General features: G+C 38.9%; 1 protein-coding gene and 1 pseudogene across 1 annotated transcript; both read right to left on the reverse strand.

Moving 5' to 3' along the window:
• Positions 1-6551: 6551 nt before the first annotated feature.
• LOC118975600 (olfactory receptor-like protein DTMT) lies at positions 6552-7692 on the reverse strand (annotated as a pseudogene).
• A 12713-nt stretch (positions 7693-20405) lies between these two features.
• LOC118975573 (olfactory receptor-like protein DTMT) lies at positions 20406-21563 on the reverse strand. Its single transcript, XM_037029584.1, has one exon. The coding sequence runs from the start codon at positions 21561-21563 to the stop codon at positions 20616-20618; it is 948 nt and encodes a 315-aa protein (XP_036885479.1). The 3' UTR covers positions 20406-20615.
• Positions 21564-22863: the final 1300 nt, after the last annotated feature.

Below are 22863 nucleotides of genomic sequence, written 5' to 3' on the forward strand. Positions count from 1 at the left end.
CATTCCTTATTTATAGTTTGTAAGACAACTGTATAAATAGCCAACTCTCCTTTAGAAGTCAATGTGATAAATCAATCTAATTCCAGTTAATTTCCCAACATATTTTTGTAGATATTTAACAAGATAGATCTGAAGCATATCTGAAAAGATGTGTGTGCTGGGAAAGTTTTGGAAGAGAAGTATATTGAGAAGGGCTTGTCATACAAGATGTTTTAGATATATTATTATGAAGGCATACTTTATATAGTGCCAGTACATAAATAAGATGACATCAATATAATAGAGTCCAAAAAGAGACTCAAGTATATATGAGTACTTAGTACATCGTGCAGGTAGTTTTTAACATTGGGGAAGATGGGGACAACTATCTTGCTGGGAAAGGGAAGAAGAAAAAGAGAGAATTGCCCTTAGGCCAAATTTTAGGTAGATCAAAGGTAACTATGTGGAAACTAAAACAGTACAAAAACTAGGAAAAAATAAATGAGATCATATAATTTTGGGATAAAAAATGCTTGCTAAATGAGTTAAAGAAAAAAGATGTATCATGAAGTAAAAATTAACTTATTTATCTACTTTGAAATTCATAATCTGCAGTAAGGGCAAAATACGCTACTACTAAAGTAAAAAATGCCACCAATATGATAAAGTGAGACTTTCCATACTAGGAAAACAGAAATCAACTCAAGGCAGAATACATGCACAAATAACACACCAAAGGCAAAGTAGCTAATCAATATGCAGAGGTGTTTGACCTCACTGACACATACAGAAATTCAGTTTAAAAAAAGTAAAATCTTATCTTTTTTATCAGGTTGATCAGTACTTTGATAGCAAAATATCCAGTATTGGAAACATAGTTAAGAAACAACCACTCTCATTTACTTTTGCAGGGAGTTCACCTTAGAAGAATTTTATGGAGACAATTTGGCAATCTCTACCCTATTATTAAATGTTCATATCCTTTGATCTAGTTCACCCATTTCTAAGAATGTGTCCCTAGAAACACAGGAAAAGTCTGTCAAAAACATATGGAACAGAAAATAAAGTCTAAGCATTGTTCAAAATAATAAAAAACTGAAAACAATCCAAATGTCCATCAAGAACAGATTATTTACAACAAACAAGTGTTGGAGAGGATGTGGAGAAAAGGGAGCCCTGGTACTCTACTGGGACTCCAGACAAGTGCAGCCACTGTGGAAAACAGTATGTAATTTCCTCAGGAAACTAAAAACGGATCTGTCTTTTGACCTGGCACTTCCACAGCTGGGGTTATACCCTAAGAATCCTGAAACACCAATTCAAAAGAACCTATGCACCCCAATGTTCATGGCAGCACAATTTACAATAGCCAAGTGCTGGAAGCAACCTAAGTGACCATCAGTAAGTGAATGGATCAAAAAGCTAGGGCACATTTACACAATGAAATACTATGCAGCAGAAAGAAAGGAGCTCCTATTCTTCATGATGGCATGGATGGATCTGGAAAACATCACACTGAGTGAGATAAACCAAACAGTGAAAAACAAATACCATATGATCTAACCTATAAGTGGAACCTAATCAACAAAAAAAGCAAGCAAAATATAATCAGAGACATTTAAATAAAGAACAAACTGACAGTAACCAGAGGGGAGGTAGGAGGGATGGGGGGGATGGGGAAGGGTCATCAAAGAACACATATAAAGGACACATGGACAAAGGCAAAGTGGGGTAGGATCAAGGGTGAGAGGTGGGAATGGCTGGGGGTGGGGGAGTTGTGGGGGGAAAATGGAGACAACTGTACTTGAACAACAATAAAAAAACAAACAAACCAAAAGGGTAACACAAAAAATCACATTCAGAATTCAAAATCCAGAAATGTAAAATCTCAGTGTATAAACGTTGAATTTTCTTTTTCAAAGCATATACCTACTTTATTTTATTATTATTGTTTTACATTATTTTAATTGTTGATACTATTACAAAAGGGCCCATTCCCTGCCCACCCCCACCATTTGCCCACCTCCACCCAGCCCCCACTCCCCCTTTCCTTTGGCCACCACCACACTCTTTTCTGCATCTATGTGTTTTGCACACATATTCTGTGGCTGATCTCTTCACCTTCTTTCATCCAGCCCCTCACTTCCCTCTCCTCTCTGAGACCTGTCACTCTTGAACATTGAATTTTCCTCTGCTTCCAGCTCCCTAATCATTGTTGCAGGTGGCAGTGCATCTTGAAGAAGAAATTTTGCCTTTGAAAAGGCCAAATTGTAAAATTTCTAAATTGTAAAAATCTGTAAAATTATAATGGCTAATTATAATCCTAATTAGTTTCACCACTGGTCATATTAACACATATAAAGATTTTCTTGAAATCAAATTTCTGCGATGTTTTAAATAAACCTGACTTACTCCAAAAAAACCCAGATTATTTAATAAATTGTAGTTAATGCATCTATTCCAGAAAACACTATTTAACTTCTAAAAGAGTTACATGTCCTTGTATGAAATGATTAATTCAAAGCACATTTTAGCCCTGGCTGGTGTAGCTCAGTGGATTGAGCATGGGCCTGTGAAGCAAAGGGTTGCTGGTCCTATTACCAGTCAGGGCACATGCCTGTGTTGCAGGCCAGGACCTCAGTAGGGTACACGTGAGAGGCAACCACACATTGATGTTTCTCTCCCTCTCTTTCTCCTTCTCTTCCCCTCTCTCTAAAAACAAATAAATAAAATATTTTAAAAATCTAGCTGAAGGGATTTCATTTAAAAAATGTGCATTTTATATGAAAACAATGAGGAAATAACATGTATAATTTAGACTTATTTATTTATTATATACAATGTTAGCCTGAATATTTCCCAACTTTTAAATGCCTTCATGGGAGGGAGCAGAACTAGGGAGGGCCCTCATATTCTACCTCATTATTTATTTTTTTTATTGTTTAGATATTTCCCAGTGAGAATGTATTATTTCTATAATCAATAAATATTTTTGAAACAAATGAAGTTAAAGTTGTCATTATTAGGAAAAGTTATGAATGGATATTAAGGTATAAATTCATTTCAGGAAACAGGAAAATGCATTCAAATCAATAAATATTTATTCTACACACCATTGTGGACCGCTCTGCCTGGTTCTAGGAACTGTAACTCGACCCCCTGTAGCTAACGACCTCTGGAATGCGATCCGCAGGAGACAGAGGAGATCTTGAGACAAAGGAGACAAGGAGACCTTGTATCTGGTAGCAAATGCTGCCTCAGTTTTCTCCCTGCTCCCAAAGCATGGTCGAACGGGTAAGACCCCTCAGAGGAGGGGTAACCTAAGCCAGACACGATCACTTGGGAGGCCTTCATAGAAGGACTCGGGGGTGCTGCAACGAAGAGCAACGGACTCTACTGGCCCCCTAGCTTTGACAAAGCCGGAGTCCCCGTGTCTTCTGGGAGAAATGCTTCCTTGCTCTAATCCCCTTAAGCCTGAATACCTGATGGGGAGGGGTGCAGCTCCTTGCCTTGCTAGAGCATGTCCTGGGGAAAAATCTGGCATCCCAAAGACTTCCTGATAAACCCGTGAAATCTGCTCTGCTAAGAGTGCTTTCGTTCATGTGTTAAGGGTCCCAGCAAGAAGCCCTAAAACTCTTCCTGACAGACTCTGACTCAGACTAAGCCCTCAGAGTTCTTTGAAATGTTATCTACTGTTTGATCCTTGCCCCCTGTATTCCCGTGTATTACAACCCAATAAAAGCCCTTGGAGGAAGAGATTCAACGCCTTTTTCCCCTGAGAAACTGGCCACTGCTCAAGGCCTTTTTCCTCTGGGAAACTGGCCACTTCTCCTCCCCAAGCAGATCACATCATGTCTTAGTCATATTTACTCTCATCCATGGCACATGGGAGTACTTATGAGGAAAGTCACCCCCACAACATACAGCAGACACAAGGCACTAAACTAGGCACTATTGAGATTACAGATCATCTGTCTTCAAGACACTTGATAAGAAAAGGATAAACAAAGAAAGCATCAAATAATATCAGCATCATATTCCAGAGGAAAAAAATCTGGGAGTCATAAAAAAGTTCTAATCTGTCACTATTTGTTTTACCTTATCCTATATATAGACTGTCATATAATGTCTATAAATTAACCAATACATAAGAAAACTCAATGGTCCATTACATATCATATGATTTTAATTCAAAAAAAGGAATCCTCATCCAAAATATGGACAGTATCAAAATAAATAACTTGTATTAACTAACAAATGATTGATACAGTTAAAGACAACAGACAATTTTTTAATATGATCAATAAATACATGAATCAAGTAACTTCTGAAAATTAAGAACTAAATTGATTAACAAGAGGAGAAATGCTGATTCTGCACACTAAAATTTATGAGAACATCTACACAATAAATTGAAAGGCATTCTTCATGGAACAGATATATTTGGCAAATGCAAAGTACTGAAGTGGCAGAGTAATTTTGATTTATTAGAGAATTAGGAATTACTGTCCATTTTTTAAAAATATATTTTATTAATTATGCTATCACAATTGTCCCATCCCCCCAACTTATACCACTCCACCCTGTACACCGCCTCCCACCCACACTCCCCCCTTTTAGTTCATGTCCATGGATTGTACATGTAAGTTCTTTGGCTTCTACATTTCCTATAATATTCTTAACCTCCCTCTGTCTATTTTCTACCTACTATTTATGCTACATATTCTCTGTACATTTGTCCCCTCTCTCCTCCTCCCACTCCCCTGTTGCTAACCCTCCCTGCAATCTCCATTTCTGTGGTTCTGTTCCTGTTTTACTTGTTTGCTTTTGTTTTTGGTTTAGGTGTAGTTGTTAATAATTGTGAGTTTGCTGTCATTTTGCTCTACATGTTTTTGTCTTCTATTTCTTAGATAAGTTCCTTTAACATTTCATATAATAAAGGCTTGGTGGTGATGAAATCCTTTAATTTGATCTTGTCTGAGGAGGACTTTATCTGCCTTCCCATTCTAAATGAAAGCTTTGCCAGATAGAGCAATCTTGGATGTAGGTCCTTGCATTTCATGACTTGGAATACTTTCTATCCACCCCCTTCTTGCCTGTAAGGTCTCTTTTGAGAAATCAGCTGACAGTCTGATGGGAACTCCTTTGTAGGTGACTGTCTCCTTATCTCTTGCTGCTTCTCGGATTCTCTCCTTCATTTTCATCTTGGGTAATGTAGTTATGATGTGCCTTGGTATGTTCCTTCTTGGGTCCACCTTCTTTGGGACTCTCTGAGCTTCCTGGACTTCCTGGAAGTCTATTTCCTTTGCCAGATTGGGGAAGTTCTCCTTTATTATTTGTTCAGATAAGTTTTCCACTTGTTGCTCTGACTCTTCCCCTTCTGGTACCCCTATAATTTGGATGTTGGAACATTTAAAGATGTCCTGGAGGTTCCTAAGCCTCTCATTTTTTTTTGAATTCTTGTTTCTTCATTATTTTCTGGTTGAATGTTTCTTTCTTCCTTCTGGTCCACACCACTGATTTAGTCGCAGTTTCCTTCCCATCACTATTGGTTCCCTGTATTGGTTCCCACTACATTTTCCTTTATTTCACTTAGTGTAGCCTTCACTTTTTTTCATCCAATCTGTGAGCAAAATCAACCAATTCTGCGAGCATCCTGATTACCAGTGTTTTGAACTGTGCATTTGATAGGTTGGCTATCTCTTCATTGCTTAGTTGTATTTTTTCTGAAGCTTTGATCTGTTCTTTCATTTGGGCCATTTTTTTGTCTTGATGCTCCTGTTATGTAGTGAGGGGCAGTGTTCACCTGGGCATGGCACTACAGTAGCTGTATTGTGACGCAGTATGTCGGGGAGGGTCTGAGAGAGGACAATGGCACTTGTTCTGCTGCCTGCCAGATTTCAGTACCTTCCGCTACTTCCCCCAAGCAAACTGGGCCCTTCTGGTGCTGATTCCCATGTGGGTGGATTTGTGGACATTCTAGGACCCTATGGATCTCTCCAAGGAATTTTCCTCTGAGGCTGGGAGTCTTCCCTGGCACCTCAACCCCCACAGGTATTTTCAATAAGGATTTTGAGGCTTTATTTCCACACACTGGAACCCTGGGCCATGTGGTCTGTCTCAGTCTCCAATTTTGCCTGGTTTATTTGCACACAAATGTGGGACCACCCATTTCACAAGCCACCTTGCATGCCAAGCCCCTCCACAATCCACTGCCTTGCTGGGTCCTCCCACTGCCGCCTTGCATGCCTCAGGTAACCAGCCACCACTTTTTTTTTGCTGCAACTTCTCTCCACCTGACTCTGCCCCTCCTACTGGTCTAGATGAATGTGTTTACTTTCACTCCTTAGTTGTCAGACTTCCATACACTTCAATTTTCTATCAGTACTGGTTGCTATTTTGTTTCTAAATTTTTCTCATCCTTATTTTGGTTGTGCCAGGAAGCACAGTGTGTCTACCTATGCCTCTATCTTAGCTGAAAGTCCTTACTGTCCATTCTTTAAATCTGATAAATACCTAGGTTGAATGGTATTTATTCATGATTGAATAATAATTATTCGGTCAAGCCTGTGCTACATCACATCCAAGATACAGTGATAAACGCAAGACCACAATGATCTGCCCCTAGTGACGTGTGGGGAAACTTCCCCCAGATGTGCTCTGGGGGCTGCATTGCCAGTGCTGAGCTTGTGTGCCACTGCCTGCAAAATACTCCTCATTGTCATTATTACACCTACTGTTTGAAAGCATACTTTAATCTTTAGAGCCACTATCTCAGAGAAAAACTGAATTATCCATTTTGAAAAGATTCTTAGCAAGGCTCCCTTTATGCTCAGATTCCTCAGACTGTAGATGAAGGGGTTCAGCATGGGGGTAACCACAGTGTACGTCACAGCCATGACTATCTCCTTAACAGCAGAATGTTGGCTGAAGGATAGAAATAGAGGCTAATGATTATTCCATAGAACAGTGACACCACAAAAAGGTGGGAGCTACAGGTGGAGAAGGCCCTGCAGATGCCCCTAGAAGAAGAGCCCTTGAGGATGGAGGACACAATTCACGCGTATAATGAAAAGATCAAAAAGAATGGAAAAATAACAAGCCCTACCAAGATAAATATCACCATTTCATTAATCTGAGTGTCAGAGCAGGACAACTTGAGCAGAGCGGACATGTCACAGAAAAAGTGGGGAATAGCACTGTCAGCACAGAAAGACAGCTGAGCCGTGAGCAGAGTATGCAACAAAAAGATGAAAGTGGTCAGCACCCAGGACAGCACCACCAGGGAGACACAGAGCTTGGGGCTCGTGATGCTGATGTACTGCAGGGGGAGTAGATGGCCACATAGTGATCACATGCCACAGCCCCAAGCAGGAAGCTTCCCAGGTCTGCAAAAAGCAAGAAGAAGTACATTTGGACCAGGTAGCCTGCATAGGGGATGGGTGGGTCTTAGCTCTGCATGTTGTACAATATTTTGGGAATGGTCACAGAAGAGAAGCAGAGGTCAGAGAAAGATGAATTGCTAAGAAACAGGTACATGGGTGTGTGGAGGTGAGAGTCCAATTGAATGAGGGTAATGATGAGGAAATTCCCCAAAACAGTTGTAAGATACATGTCCAGGAACAGGGCATGGAATAGGTCTCATTGATCTGGTTCAATGGGCAGGCCCTGGAGGAAGAATTCTGAAATGATACTCTGGTTTCCCATTTCCATGTCGCTTTTGTTTCACCTTTTTTAAATTAATAACACTTTGTATTACAATATTAACTCATAAAATAGATACATACATATATATTCATATTTCAGAACTTTCAAAAACTTTAGTTTAAAATTAAATACCCATAAGCCATAAAGGTTCAGTGTTCTATTTGTACTCTTCTAAATATAAAAAAACACTTACATAGAAAGACAAATACTATATAATCTCACTTATAAAAGGAATTTAATGAATGAAATAAATTAATGAACAAAATAGAACCACAGGCATGGAAACATGGAACAGACTGACAGTGACCAGAGGGGAGGTAGGAGGGAGGGCTGGTGGAAAGAAGGGAAAGGGATTAGACAAAGAACATGTATGAGTGACCCATGGACATGGACAATAGTGTGGGAACTGACTTTGAGAACAGGGTGGTGGGGCAGGGTTTGCAATTGGGATGGGCAGAGGAGGGGCCAAAGTAGAAAAATTGGGATAACTTGTAATAGAATAATAACAAAAATGTTTTTAAAAAGAAAATCTGGGACGTGGAAGATGACAACAGAGTAGGACAGAGAAGATTCCACTTCCCCCTACACATGGGAGAAAAACCTGGCCAATCTATGGAGGAACAGAGCAAACAGCCAACAGTACCCCAGCATATATGAAAAGAGACCAGAAATTGTAGCAGACACTGAAAAACCAGACAGTAAAGTGACGACTGCAGGACAGTAGGGTCCCAGGGACGGGTGTGGAGACAGGGGTGGCCCGCAAGCGGCAGTCGGTGGGTCTACCACAGAGTCTTTTGGAGCCCTGGGTCTGCCTCAGGGTCCTTGGGAAAGAGCCGAGCTCCCTCCCTCCCCAACCAAGCAGGGTTTGGGCAATATCAGGAGAGACCTGGTGGCTTGAGGTTGCAGAAAGCAAATAAGGACAAAGGGGCAAACACAAGGGCCATGATCACCCACAGAGTCTGTGGTTGCTAGCTTAGGAGAATTGAGAGGCTCAGTGTTGGGCTCTGATAGTCACTAGTCTGACTGGAGAATTGGGCTGTACTGAGTGGACAGCAGGCTTCATAAGGAGGAAACTCTCAAAAAGTAAACTGTTTGAAGGATTCTCCTGCAACAGCAACCTGGCCTATTTCCCACCCAGCCTGGCAGGCAGGTTGGGTGGAAGGCCTTGCGTTTCCCCATAGCACTGGGAAGGGTTCATGCACAAACCTGCAGGACTCAGGCAGCCTGGCCGGGTGTGCGCCCTCACCCCAGCCCAAGGCGATGAGCCCCAGGGAAAGAGTGCTCAGAAGAGGACCTGAATCCCCTGCACAGCTCACTGGGGAGAGACGCCAGACCAGCTCTTGGGAAAGTGCTGGCAAGACTGGCTGAATACACATCGGGAAGGGAGAAAGGCCACACCAATTGCCCCTCAGCCTGCTTCAGCCAGGACACCAGAAAAACCGGTTTGGCCAGTTTGAAACCAACAAGAGGTGCTCTTTTTTTAAGTAAAAGATTATTTTTTAATTTTATTATTGTTTTATCTTTCAATACCTTTTTTCTCTTTCCTTCTTTCTTGTTTTATTCCTTCTTCCTTTCTTTCCAAACCTATTACTTCTTCCTGCCTTTTTTTTTTCTTTTACCCACAAGTGAGACAAACAACTTGGAACTGCAAAGAGACCAGAACTGGACCCAAAGAGGGGACATCCCGAGAGTAGAGACAGAGACAAATATCACTTTGCTATAGCAGAGAAGCTACAAGTTGCTGCATATTTGTATTATTATTTTTTTATTATTACTTCTTTTATTTTAATAGTATTTTTGTATTCCTCCTCTTTCTGTATAGTCTTCTTTGCCTTGGCTGCTTATATTATATCATTTCACAGGTTTCCCCTGTTCTTTCTTCCACAGTGTATTGCTAGCTTACCATCCTTCACTTCACTTGTGTTCCTTTAGCACACTGCTCAAAGTTCTATACCCCCTATTCATGTTATCCAGATCACATAGATTCTGTCATATGATTGTTGCTCTAATACTATTGTAAATAATAGCTGTCACATACAATTGTAAATACTTCACAACACCCCACCTGAATCTTAGCCCACTTCAGTTTCCTGAACTCTATTACTATAGTGGTTAACTCTATTTGCTCACACACTGCATGTATTTACTATCCCTTACTCTCACCTTACCTCAGAATCTCATCTCCCACAATCTCACTGCTTTCTAGATCCAACTCACAAGACTTCCCTCCCCAACAAGAGTCTTACCTCTGTCCATGCTTTCTTAAAAGTGGCTAGTTGGGTTGAAGATTATGGTCAACACTATACATAGCCTAAAGATCTCCTATCTCTTCTCTAGTGGCTGCTATTGTAAATATCATAAAATTTTCTCCTGCTATCATAAACCATTTTATCTCCCACTCCAACTGATCACACAAAAAAAGAGTAGGTGGAAGTGGTGAACACCAGGATACTCACTGGAAGGGGAAACCCAACAACAAAGGAACCACAAACAGATAACCACAGCAGAAGATGAAGGAGGGAGTGAAAACCACACAAACCTCAATCCAAGACCTATCTGGAAATACAACTAAAAAGTGGAGAAACTACCCAGTACAAACAACTGAAAAAGACCAAAAGAGAATCCTCAAAACCTTGTACATACAGAAGAACTAGCTTCAACACAACCTGTCCTCACCAATACAACAAATTAAAATGGGTGGTGGGCAGAGGGACCATCAGTTAACCAGCTGGTGGAAAGGGCCCACAAAAGAAAGACCCCAAAACAACCAAAACCCAAAGACAAAAACAGAGCCAAATTAAACGACAGCCCAAGACCAGTGAGTTTGGGAGATCAAGGAGACTACACCACTGAGTCTCACAGGTATTATACTACAGAAGTTTACACCATAAACTCAGGGAACCAGAACGGATCAATTCGAGAATCTGAAGCTAACAAGAAGAGTTTCACAAACAATGGAAAGACAAAGAAACAATCCCCAAACAACAGGAAAGGAGGAAGCCTCAGAAAGAATGCTAGATGAAATAGAGGCACGTCAACTCTCAGATATTGAATAAAAAGCACTGGTTATCAGGAAGTTCAAGAAGCTCACAATGAGCTACCAGAACCTACAGGGGAACTACAATGAACTCACCGCAAATTATATCAACATGACAAAGTAAATAGAAACTATCAGCAAGGGCGAAGAGGAAATTAAGAATACAATGTCTGAACTGAAGAACACAGTGGAAGGAATCAAAAGCAGAATTGATGAAGCAGAAGATCAGATCAGCTAGTTGGAGGACAAAGTAGAAGAAAAACTCCCAGAAAGAGCAAGAAAAGAAAGAGAGGCCCAGGAAGAATGAGGAAGGATTAAGAGAAATGCAAGATAATATGAAACATAAAATACCCAAATAATTGGGATACCAGAAGGAGAAGAAGAGCAAGGGATAGAAAACCTATTTGAAAAAGTAATGATAGGAAACTTCCCTAATTTGATGAAAGAAAAAGTCACACAAATCCAGGAATCACAGAGTCCCAATCAAGAGGAACTCAAAGAGGCCCACTTCAAGACACATCATCATTAAAATGGCAAAATTCCAAGACAAAGAGAGAATCTTAAAGGCAGAAAGGGAGAAACAGAAAGTAACATACAAGGGAGCCCCAATAAGGTTAACTGCCGACTTCTCAATGGAAATACTCAAAGCAAGAAGAGAATGGCAAGAAATATTCCAAGTAATGAGAACCAGAAGCCTGCAACCAAGGCTACTTTACCCAGCAAGGCTCTCAATCAAGATAGAAGGCCAAATAAAGAGCTTCCAATGCAAAAGAAATCTAAAAGAATATGCCTCCACCAAACCAGCTCTGCAAGAGATGCTAAAGGGACTGCTTTAAGGAAATGAAGGAAAAGAGAGAGACAGAGAGGAACACAGGTACAAAAATGGCAATAAATAAGTACCTATCAATAATAACCTTAAATGTAAATGGATTAAATGCTCCAACCAAAAGACATAGAATAGCTGAATGGATAAGAAAGTGTGACCCACCCATATGCTGCCTACAAGAGACCTACCTTAGGACAAAACACCTACACAGACTGAAAGTGAAAGGCTGGAAACAAATTTTCCAAGCAAACTTAAGCCTGAAGCAATGACAGAGGGTGATGCAGCCCTGTGCTGGAAAGGGCAGGCTCCCCGGGTGATCAGGCCTAAGAAAGGATATGTAAAATCCTGTGAAGCCTGTTTTGCTAAGAATGCTCTTAGTTAAATGATAAAGATCCAAGCAGGAAATGAGTTTGTTTCCCAAAGTTTTATAGCCTCCTAGCTAATAGACCCTGACTCAGAAGAAGCCCTAATAGTTCTTTGTATGCTATCCACTGTTTGGTCCTTACTGCCTGACAATGATTAATGAGCTGTACTCATAGTCCTGCACAAGTTAAACCCAATAAAAGCTTATCTAGGCAAGGGTCAGCACACTCTCCCCTTGAGAGAGTGGCCAAGCCACTCTGAGGTGCTCCCCCCTTGAGGGAGTAAACATGCTGTCCCTTTTCCTCCACAGGACTTAGTAGTCCATGTGAATTTGTCTCATATTTCACCATAATGCCATGGGCACTGTGGGCCAGTGTCCACATCAAGTGTCTAAAGCTGGGCTCTTGTAGACATCTGGTTTTGTGATGACAAAGAGAATATTCTTAGATTTCCAGAGAGGGTCCCTGGTAACCCTTGTAAACTGTCAAAGACCCAGTTTGGACATAACCTTCCATGCCTTTTTTTCCATTGGGCTCTGATTGGCTTTACTGACAGGTTCCTCGTCTATTTCAGCTTCGGCCACCCACTGGGCTTGTTGCATGGCTGCCTGTGTGGGGTATTGCTCCTGCAGCTCTGGTACTGCTTCCTCACTGTGAGATTCTGTTCCAGAGCCTGTCTAAGCCCGGGGCTGTGGCAATTCCTGCTCTGTAGCAGGGACAGTTTCTGAAGCTTTGCTGGGAATTTTGTACAGGAACACAGAACCAAGATGGCAGCAGAGAGAGAGAGAGAGAGAGAGCATGGCCCACCCCTGCTGTGGAAGGCAAAACATCCTTCTTTTTTTTTTTTCAGTAAAGGTTATGTAGAATCTGAGGAGTCTACTAAGAAAAGAGAATTAAAGTGTCCAGAGAGAAGAAATAGCATGTGAAAAGTCCCAGAAGTGAGAAAGCCTGGAGCTTTTACGAAGTTAGGGAAGTTCAGTGTGGCTGAGGTGTGGCTGAGGTGCAGCATGCTGCTGGCAGGAGGGCAGAGGGTGGAGAGCACAAGGGTGAGTGATGTAGTTTAGTGACTCTTCCCGAAGGTAATCACCAGATTACCATGTTGCTCAGCAATCCTACTTCTAGGTGCATACCTACAAAAACTGAGGTATTCAAAGTAATATGTGTACATGAATGTTCATAGCAGCACTGTTCACAATAGGCCCAAGGAACATCAAAACTGATGACTAGATAAATAAAATGCAGTGTGTCCATACAATGCAATATTATTCAGCAATGAAAAATAAGTGAAGTACTGATACATCTTACAATACATAATGAACACATTATGTCAGTTGAAACATGCTAGGAAAAAACCCCACATGTTACATGATTCTGTTTATATGGAATATCAAGAACAGACAAATTCATAGAGACACAGATTGGTGACTGCTAGAGGTAAATGGATAGTGGTTGTCAATGGGCATGGGGTTTCCTTGGAGGTAGTGAAGTATTCTGACACTGATTATGATGGTTGCATGAATGTGTAAATGCACAAAAAAAAACTACTTAATTTTATACTTTAAGTGGGTAAATAGCATGTTATGTAAATTATATGTTAATAAATCTCTCATATAAACAAGGCCTTCATCATGGGGAAATGTATATACTGATTTTATATTAAATATGTGTATTAATGTTAATTTTTGGTTGTGAAAATAATGTCATAATTATGTATCAAAATGTTCTTGTTTCTAGAATGCTGAATTTAGTGGCTACATATCTTGATGTCTGAGAATTATCTCAAATGGCTCAACTACTGTAAAAAAAGAAGGAGATGAAAGAGGGAGGGACAATAAGCAGAAGAGGAAGAGAGGCAGTGAAGGAGAAAGAGAAAGAGGTTGATATATAATATAAATATGAACAAATGAAATGTGGACAGATTTGAAAAATTGGTAAAGTATAAAGAAGACAAACTGATTTAAAATCAGAGAGAAAGAAGGAGCTTATACCCTTTGTGGCAGCATTGATGGATCTGGGGAGCATTATGCTCAGTGAAATAAGCCAGGCAGTGAGGGACAAATACCATATGATCTTACTTCTAACTGGAACATAATCAACGAAAGAAAAAAGCAAAGGAAATATAATCAGAGTCATTGAAAATAATAATAATCTAACAATAGCCAGAGGGGAGTGGGGGATGGGACAGTGGGAAGAAGGGTTTTCAGGACACTATAAAGGACACATGGACAAAACCAAGGGGAAGGGTGGAAGCAAGGGAGGGAGGTGAGTTTGAAGGGGGTGAGGGCTAGATGGGGAGAAAATACGGATGACTGTAATTGAACAACAATAAAATAATTTAAAAAATAAAATAAACCTGTAACTTCCTTTTTGAATGTCACAGGTTTAATGACATAGGATTTAATTTTTTCAATCTATGAATTCAAGTATACATGCTGTTTCTGCACAGAAACAGCATGTATACTTGAATGATGATGATGTTTCTAGAAGCCTAATTTTATAAATTCTGCTTTTCTTTTTAATTTGTAAAAAATAAAGTTATCATTTATGTGTAGATAGATTGTAGTACATAAATTTCAAACCTGCTATAAAAATTATTGGTCTTACTTAGAGAACAGGAAAAAAGTGCAAAAATAATAACATCCAAGATATAATAGCAGATATAATCTTTGAAATGAAGAAAGATACAGACTTGTAAATCAAAATGGATTTTCTGTGTTATTAAAAAACTGTAAAAAAAGTTAGTTGATACAAAAACAAAATCTGATGAAGTTATTCAATTTCATGTTTAGAGAAATAATCCTGTAAGTTTCAGGGGAGAAAGAAGATGGCCACTTAAGGGTGGAGGAAAGTGGAAGTAGTCAGTCAGCCTTACCTCAGATTTTTCCACAGCTATTTTTAAGAATAGATTTTAAGTGGGAATGCAGATGTCCACAAAATTCTGTACCTAGCCAACCTGTCCTTCAGGTATAAAAGCACACATACAAAAGGAAAATCTAAAACGTGAAAATTCAATAAAGATAGTACTCATGTATGATTCTTATTTTAAAAATGACTTGAAGATGTAATCCAAAAAATGAATTAATTAAAATAAAGAATTCAAAAATTAAAAACTCATAACAGTGAAATAATGATGGGGAGAATTCTGTTTAACATCAACAATAACAAAGTAAGAAAAATATTATGATAATAAATGCCAACAGCATGTTTTGTCTTTTAGTAGCAAAATGTGACTTAAGGCAAAAAGAATTTTAAAAATCAAAATTTATTGCTATAATAAAGGAAATAAAATGGTCCCTTTCGGATCAGGTCAGGTTAGAAAGGACACTACGTGTAGATATGAGAATACATCAGGAAAAATGATGTAATAAAGATAGAACGATGTAAACATTTGAATAAGGATAGGTAAGTAGGAAATACATAGACCAATGGAACAGAGTAGAGTGCAGAAATAGATGCACCTATACATGGTCAGTTGACTTTATACAAAGGTACCCAAGTAATTCAGTGAGGGGGAAAGATGTCATTTTTCAACAATTCATAATTTTCAAAAACTGGACACAACAATGTCTAACAAAAGATAAATGAATAAACTGTGCTATATTTACACAATGAAATACTACTCAGTAATATTAAGAATTGTATATCTAAAGCTACAAAACATTCTGCAATGCTAAAGGCACAGATACAAATGCATACAGACTAAATGATACCATTTATGTGAAATGGAAAATCAGGCACGTCTAATCCCTAATAGTAATCCAAATACATAAAATAGTACAGCAGGTCAGTGGTAGGGAATGGAAGATTAATTGCAAGGGGACACAGTGAATTGTGAAGTGATGGAATTATTTGAGACATAGACTGTGGTAGAGGTTACATGGATGTTTACCATTGTCAAAACTCATTGAACTATACACTTAACACGGATGCATTTTCTCATGTGTAAATTATACTCCAAGAAAATTGGAATGTACTTGAGTGCTCTTATTCCCACATCCTTGCTATTACCACAAGAGATCAATCATTTATAAATTTGTCAATTACATAATCATTCAATTATCACTTGTTCATTCAACTTGAATTTTACTGATAACATTGAAGTTGAAGATTTTTTCAAATTGTTTAATCTCTATTAATTTTCTGTTAATATTATTTGTACATTTTTCAATTCAGTGGTTTGTTTTATACTAATATTATTTGTAGGATTCTTTACATATTCTGAATTTTAATCTCGTATCTGTCAAGCATGTTATAGTCTGTTACTTCTCTTTCAAATTTGCTTATGTTATCATTTATCCACATAAGAAAACTTCCTTATTCTTATGTGGTAAAATATGTCAAACTTACATCAAAATAAGCTTGTCAGTTTCTTTTTTTTTAAATATAATTTTTATTTAATTCTTGTTCACGTACAGGTTTCTGTCTTATATTCCCAACCCTGCCCGCCCCCCACCCCATGCTCCCCGCCTCCCTCCCCTTTCCACCCCCCACCCCTAGTTATTGTCCATGTGTCCTTTATACTTGTTCATGTGAGTCCATTCCCTTTTCCCCTATGATTCTCTCCCCTCTTCCCTCTGGACCCTGTCAGCCTGTTCCATATTTGAGTGTCATTGGTCGTATTTTGCTTGCTTGTTTGGTTTGTTTAGAATCCTGTTAACGGTGAGATCATATGATATTTGTCTTTCACCGCCTGGCTTATTTCACTCAGCATAATGCTTTCCAGTTCCATCCATGATGTTGCAAAGGGTAGTAGTTCCTTCTTCCTTTCTGCAGCATAGAATTCCATTGTGTAAATGTACCATAGTTTTTTGATCCAGTCATTTACCGATGGGCATCTAGGCTGCTTCCAACTCTTGGCTATCGTAAATTGTGCTGCTATGAACATCGGGGTGCATAGGTTCTTTTGGATTGGTGTTTCAGGGTTCTTAGGATATACTCCCAAGAGTGGAATTGCTGGGTCAAAAGGTACGTTCATTTTTAGTTTTCTTAGAAAATTCCATACTGTTTTCCATAGTGGTTGTACCAGTCTGCAATCCCACCAACAGTGAACTAGAGTCCCCTTTTCCCCACAACCTCTCCAGCACTTGTTGTTTGTTTCTTTGTTTATGATAGCCAATCTGACTGGTGTTAAGTGGTATCTCATTGCGGTTTTAATTTGCATCTCTCTGATAGCTAGTGATATCGAGCATCTTTTCATGTGTCTCTGGATTCTCTGTATGTCCTCCTTGGAGAAATGTCTGTTCAAGTCCTCTGCCCATTTTTTGATTGGGTTGCTTGTCTTCTTTGAGTGGAGCCGAATGAGTTCTTTGTATATTTTGGAGATTAAACCCTTATCTGAGGTATCATTGGCAAATATGTTTTCCCAAGCTGTTGCTTCTCTTTGTATCTTGATACTGTTTTCCTTAGCCATGCAGAAGCTTTTAATTTTGATGAGATCCCATTTGTTTATTCTTTCCTTTATGTTCCTTGCTCTAGGGGACGTATCAGTAAAAATATTGCTGCGTGGAATATCTGAGATTTTCTTGCCAAGGCTCTCCTCTAGGGTTTTAATGGTTTCACGGCTTATATTTAAGTCTTTTATCCACCTTGAATTTATTTTGGTGTATGGTGTAAGTTGGTGCTCAAGTTTCATTTTTTTGCATGTAGCTGTCCAGTTCTCCCAACACCATTTGTTGAAAAGGCTGTCTTTACTCCATTTTATGTTATTGCCCCCTTTGTCGAATATTAATTGACTGTAGAGAGTTGGGTTTATTTCTGGGCTCTCTGTTCTATTCCATTGGTCTATGTGCCTGTTTTTGTGCCAGTACCAGGCTGTTTTGATTACAGTGGCCTTGTAATACAGTTTGATATCAGGTATTGTGATCCCTCCTACTTTGTTCTTCTTTCTCAAAATTGCAGCTGCTATTCGGGGTCTCTTATGGTTCCATATAAATTTTTGAAGTGTTTGTTCTATGTCTGTGAAATACGCTACTGGTACTTTAATAGGTATTGCATTGAATCTATAAATTGCTTTGGGTAGTATGGACATTTTGATGATGTTAATTCTTCCAATCCATGAACACAGTATATGTTTCCATTTATTTGTGTCTTCCTTGATTTCTTTCTTCAGTGTTATAGCTTGTCAGTTTCCATTAAATTAACTCCATTGAGAATTCTCTTTAGATGACATTGAATGTATTTAAGGAGAACTGATGATGTTAAAATATTGAGGTTACATAGCTCATATCAAAATGTACAACTTTAAATAAATTGATTTTATTGTATAAAAATTACTCTTCAAAAAACTGTTTACAGTAAGGCACCTTTTCCAGGGTCATTTTATTATGTTCCTTTATTGTGATATTATTTGATGTATTTCAGTAAAATTTTAATGTTTTTTAATTGTTCTTTTTCTTACAGTTCTCGAACCTAATTTTCATTGTTATTGAGAGTCAAATCTATTTTTCATGGCCTTTTTAATCAGATTTCTCTAGTATAGAGGAAAGTGATTTAATTTAAATATTATTTTTTTATTATTCCACTGATATGTCTGTAACAGAATGTGATCTATTATAGCAACTAGTGTCACTGTATCATGGAGAATAATAAAATATTTCAGGAAGTAAAATATTAAATGAAAGTACATAATGCAAGATTATAAACTATAATCTACTTTTGTGAATATATATACATACACAGAAGTGGCTGCTTGGGTAATGGTGGAAAGTGACATCATAAATCAGAGTACAGAATAAAAGACAAAGAGCCGACTTGGAGGAACATAAAGAGTTTCACATTGTGCATGTTGAGGTTGAACTGCTCGTAGACCCTCACACGGAGATATCCACTAGCCAGATGAGAACAGCAACAGGGAGCTCTCTGGGCCTCACATACAGATGTGGCAGTTACCAGAATATACAAGATTAAAGTGGTAAGTTTGGATGCCATCACTCAGAGGAGACAACTAAGGATGCAAATGGGCCAAGGTTGGAAACCTAGCACATGACACAAATGAAGCTAAGAGGTCTTTTTTTTATTTCAATGGCTGCTTCCCTTCTCATTGGAATTGAAGAAAATGAGAAGAATCCATAGAATCACGTAGTCTGAGATCTTACATAGACTCAACAATTGACACACTGTGTGGCTTAGTGAATAATTAAAATGGTGATAATACCTTCAATACTTCCTTAGAATTGTCATAAGGGCAAAATAGAAATCTAGCTATAAAGTTCTTTTAGGAAGTGTGAACTACCAAACAAAAAAGAAGCATCCTTCCCTTCTTGATTTGCATATCAGCTTCTACCTTCTTTCTCCATTACTGGAGAAATAAATTGTAATGTCCCCAAAGTTTATTATTCCCAGGAAAAGACAGAATCCACTCTTGTGGTAAAAGGATTAGAAAAATCAGTTTCAGTTCAGAAAACAGAAGCTACACACACAAAGTAAACCAGAGGAAGAAAATGGATAAGAGATAAACCATGTGAACTTGTAAAGAGTTACTTGGGACACATTTAGAAGGAAACTGGGAGGTTGAGATATTTGGATCTTATTTAGTATTGACCTAAGAGCAAGAAAAAAAATCATTTTAAAATGATACCACAACCAAAGCAGAGTCCGGGTTTTTAAAGTAATATCCTATAATAAATTAGTTAAAAATGTAAGGCATGAAAATCACTTAAAATAGTACTTTTTTATGAAAATTACCAGATTTTTATTTTTATATTGTTATTCAAATACAACCATCTCCATTTTCCCCCCTCCACATTCACCCACTGCACCAACCCCCACCTCCCACCCTCCATCCTACCCCTACTTTGGCTTTATCCATGTGTACTTTATAAGTGTTCCTTAACGAGCCTTCCCCTTCTTCCCCCATTACCCCTCCCACCTCCCCTGTTACTGTCAGTTTGTTCTTTATTTTGATGTTTCTGGCTACATTTTGCTTGCTTGTATGTTTTGTTGATTAGTTTCCACTTATGGGTGAGATCATATGGTATTTGTCTTTCTCTGCCTGGCCTATTTCACTTGGCATAATACTCTCCAGTTCCATCCATGCTGTTGCAAAAGGTAGGAGTTCCTTCTCTCTTTCTGCTGCATAGTATTCTATTGTGTAAATGTACCATATTTTTGATCCACTCATTAACTGATAGTCACTTAGGTTGTTTCCAGCACTTGGCAATTGTAAATTGTGCTTCTATGGACATTGGGGTACATAGTTTCTTTTGAATTGGCGTTTCAGGGCTCTTGGGGTATAATCCCAGCAGTGAAATTGCTGGGTCAATAGGCTGTTCCATTTTTAGTTTTTTGAGGAAATTACATACTGTTTTACACAGTGGCTGCACAAGTCTGCATTCCCAGCAACAGTGTATCAGGATTTCCCTTTCTCTGCAAGCTCTCCAAAATTTATTATTTGTTGATTTGTTTATTGTGGTAATCCTGCCTGATGTGAAGTGATATCTCATGGTGGTTTTAACTTGCATCTCTCTGATGGCAAGTGATGCTTAAACCATGCTTTCCCAAGGCCACCTGGGGAAGACAAAGGAAAGACCTAGTCAGGTGTCACAAAGATCTCCTTACCTAGTTCACCTATGAAGTTTCAAGTCATCTGTTTAACATACTGAACAATTGTGTCGCATATCATTTTAACTGACACTAACATGGTGAGGAAAAATATCTGGAATAACAATTTAATATGTGTATATATACTGAATAAAATTATGTATAATCATATATAACAAGAAAATATCTTTTTATAAAATACTCTTCCCAGAGCTCCTCCCTTCATGTCCCTGTTCCTCAGACTATAGATAAAGGGGTTCAGCATAGGGGTCACCACAATGTACATCATAGCCATGACGATCTCCTTAACAGTAGAGTTATCTGCTGATGGGCATAAATAGAGACCAATAACTGTCCCATAGAACAGTGACACCACAGACAGGTGGGAGCCACAGGTGGAGAAGGCCTTGCAGATGCCTCTAACAGAAGGGACCTTGAGGATGGAAGACACAATTCGTGCATAGGACATGATGATGAGTAGGAATGGGATGACAAGAATAAGCCCTCCCATGATAAATATCACCAACTCATTAACTCCAGTGTCAGAGCAGGACAGCTTCAGCAGAGCAGACATGTCACAGAAAAAGTGGGGGATCTTGTTGTCAGCACAAAAACACAATCTAGCCATGAGAAGAGTGTGTAACAGGGCATGCAACGTGGTCAGCACCCAGGAAAGCACCACCAGAGAGAAACAGAGCTTGGGACTCATGATGGTGGTGTAGTGCAGCGGGGAGCAGATGGCCACATAGCGGTCATAGGCCATGGCCACAAGCAGGAAGCTCTCCAGGTCTGAAAAAAACAGAAAGAAGTACATTTGGGCCAAGCAGCCTGCATAGGGGATGGAAGGGACTTGACTCTGCATGTTCTGCAGCAACTTGGGCATTGTGACAGAGGAAAAGCAGAGGTCACAGAAAGACAAATTACTGAGAAAGAAATACATGGGTGTATGGAGGTGAGAGTCCAGGTGAATAAGCACGATGATGAGGAGGTTCCCCAGGATGGTGGTAAGATACATGGCCAGGAACAGGGCATAGAACAGGTTTTGCTGCTCTGGCTCAATGGGCAGTCCCAGAAGAAGGAACTCTGTGATGATGGTTTGATTCCTTCCTGCCATAGCTGTCTCCAGTATCTTTAGAAAGAAATGATAGTGTCCATTTAAATTTGAATTAAAAAATGAGTACATTTCTATGATGGTATTTTAGGCACTCTACAAAAACATTTATATCACATTTTCACAATAATTACAATCTCTATTCTCCAAATCGCTATAATCAGAACTTTTATAGTAAAAAAATGACTAATTTTTTTACTTCTCTTTCATACATAACAATGTTCCAACTTATTTAAAACAATCTTCTCCATTAGCTTCTGAGACACTCCAAAGACTTATCTACTCCAAAGACTTAAATTACCCTTTAAACCTACAATGTAGGTGTCTCTCTCACCTATAAAAAGGAATATTCAGTTGCTTAATAATTATCTTTCCTTGGATGTATGATAGGCATTTTGAAATTTTTTAAATATGTGTGTTGATTTTAGAGAGAAAATGGAAGGGGAGAGAGAGAGAGAAAGATAGAGATAGAGATAGAAATAGAGATAGAGATAGAGATAGAGATAGAGATAGAGATAGAGATAGAGATAGAGATAGACAGACAGACAGCTGGATAGATTCCCATATGTTTTCCAACCAGGAATTGAACCCTGCAAGCTAGCTGTGTGCCCTGAACTTAAGTGGAACCCCTAAACTTTTGGTGTATGGGACAGTGCTCCAACCAACTGAGCCACACCAACCAGGGCTATCATAGACATTTTAAGTTTAACAGATCCCAAAAGAAAATTACCATCTCACCCTGCCCCATTCCTAATCCCCTCCTCATCTAATTCTCCAGGTCTCGTTGAAAGAGTTCCAGGCTCTCCAGTTATAAAGCTGAGAGTTTTCTTTCATTCCCATCTGTCTCTCATCATCAACATCCAACTGTAAACAAGTCTGATATATTCTACCACTTAGTTCTCATTCATCCATTCCTTTCCTCAACTCTCACTATCCTAAACCAAATGACTTAATATGAAACAGCTAATGACTATTGAAACAGCTCTTCATTCATATTCCTGCTTCATGCTGGAACCTTACTTCTTAAGTATCTCTCAGTCTCACTGTGGCATTCTAAGATGGAAACCTGATCATCATTCTCCTCAAGTCTTCATGTATCCCCATTATTCTTAAGATACAGGAAAATTCCTTTCAAAAACACGCTTCATCTTTTTCACCCATACAGTGAAAGGAAATATAACCAATAATGTTGTGAAAACTATGCAGAGTGACAGATGCCTACTGGACTGTGTGGTGATAACATTGTAAGGTATATGAATGTCAAGTCACTGTATTATACATGTGAAACTAATATCATATTTTA

Source organism: Sturnira hondurensis, unplaced genomic scaffold (assembly GCF_014824575.4).
Source record: "Sturnira hondurensis isolate 20B ecotype Veracruz unplaced genomic scaffold, ASM1482457v3 Scaffold0020374, whole genome shotgun sequence".
NCBI classification, from domain to species: Eukaryota; Metazoa; Chordata; class Mammalia; order Chiroptera; family Phyllostomidae; genus Sturnira; species Sturnira hondurensis.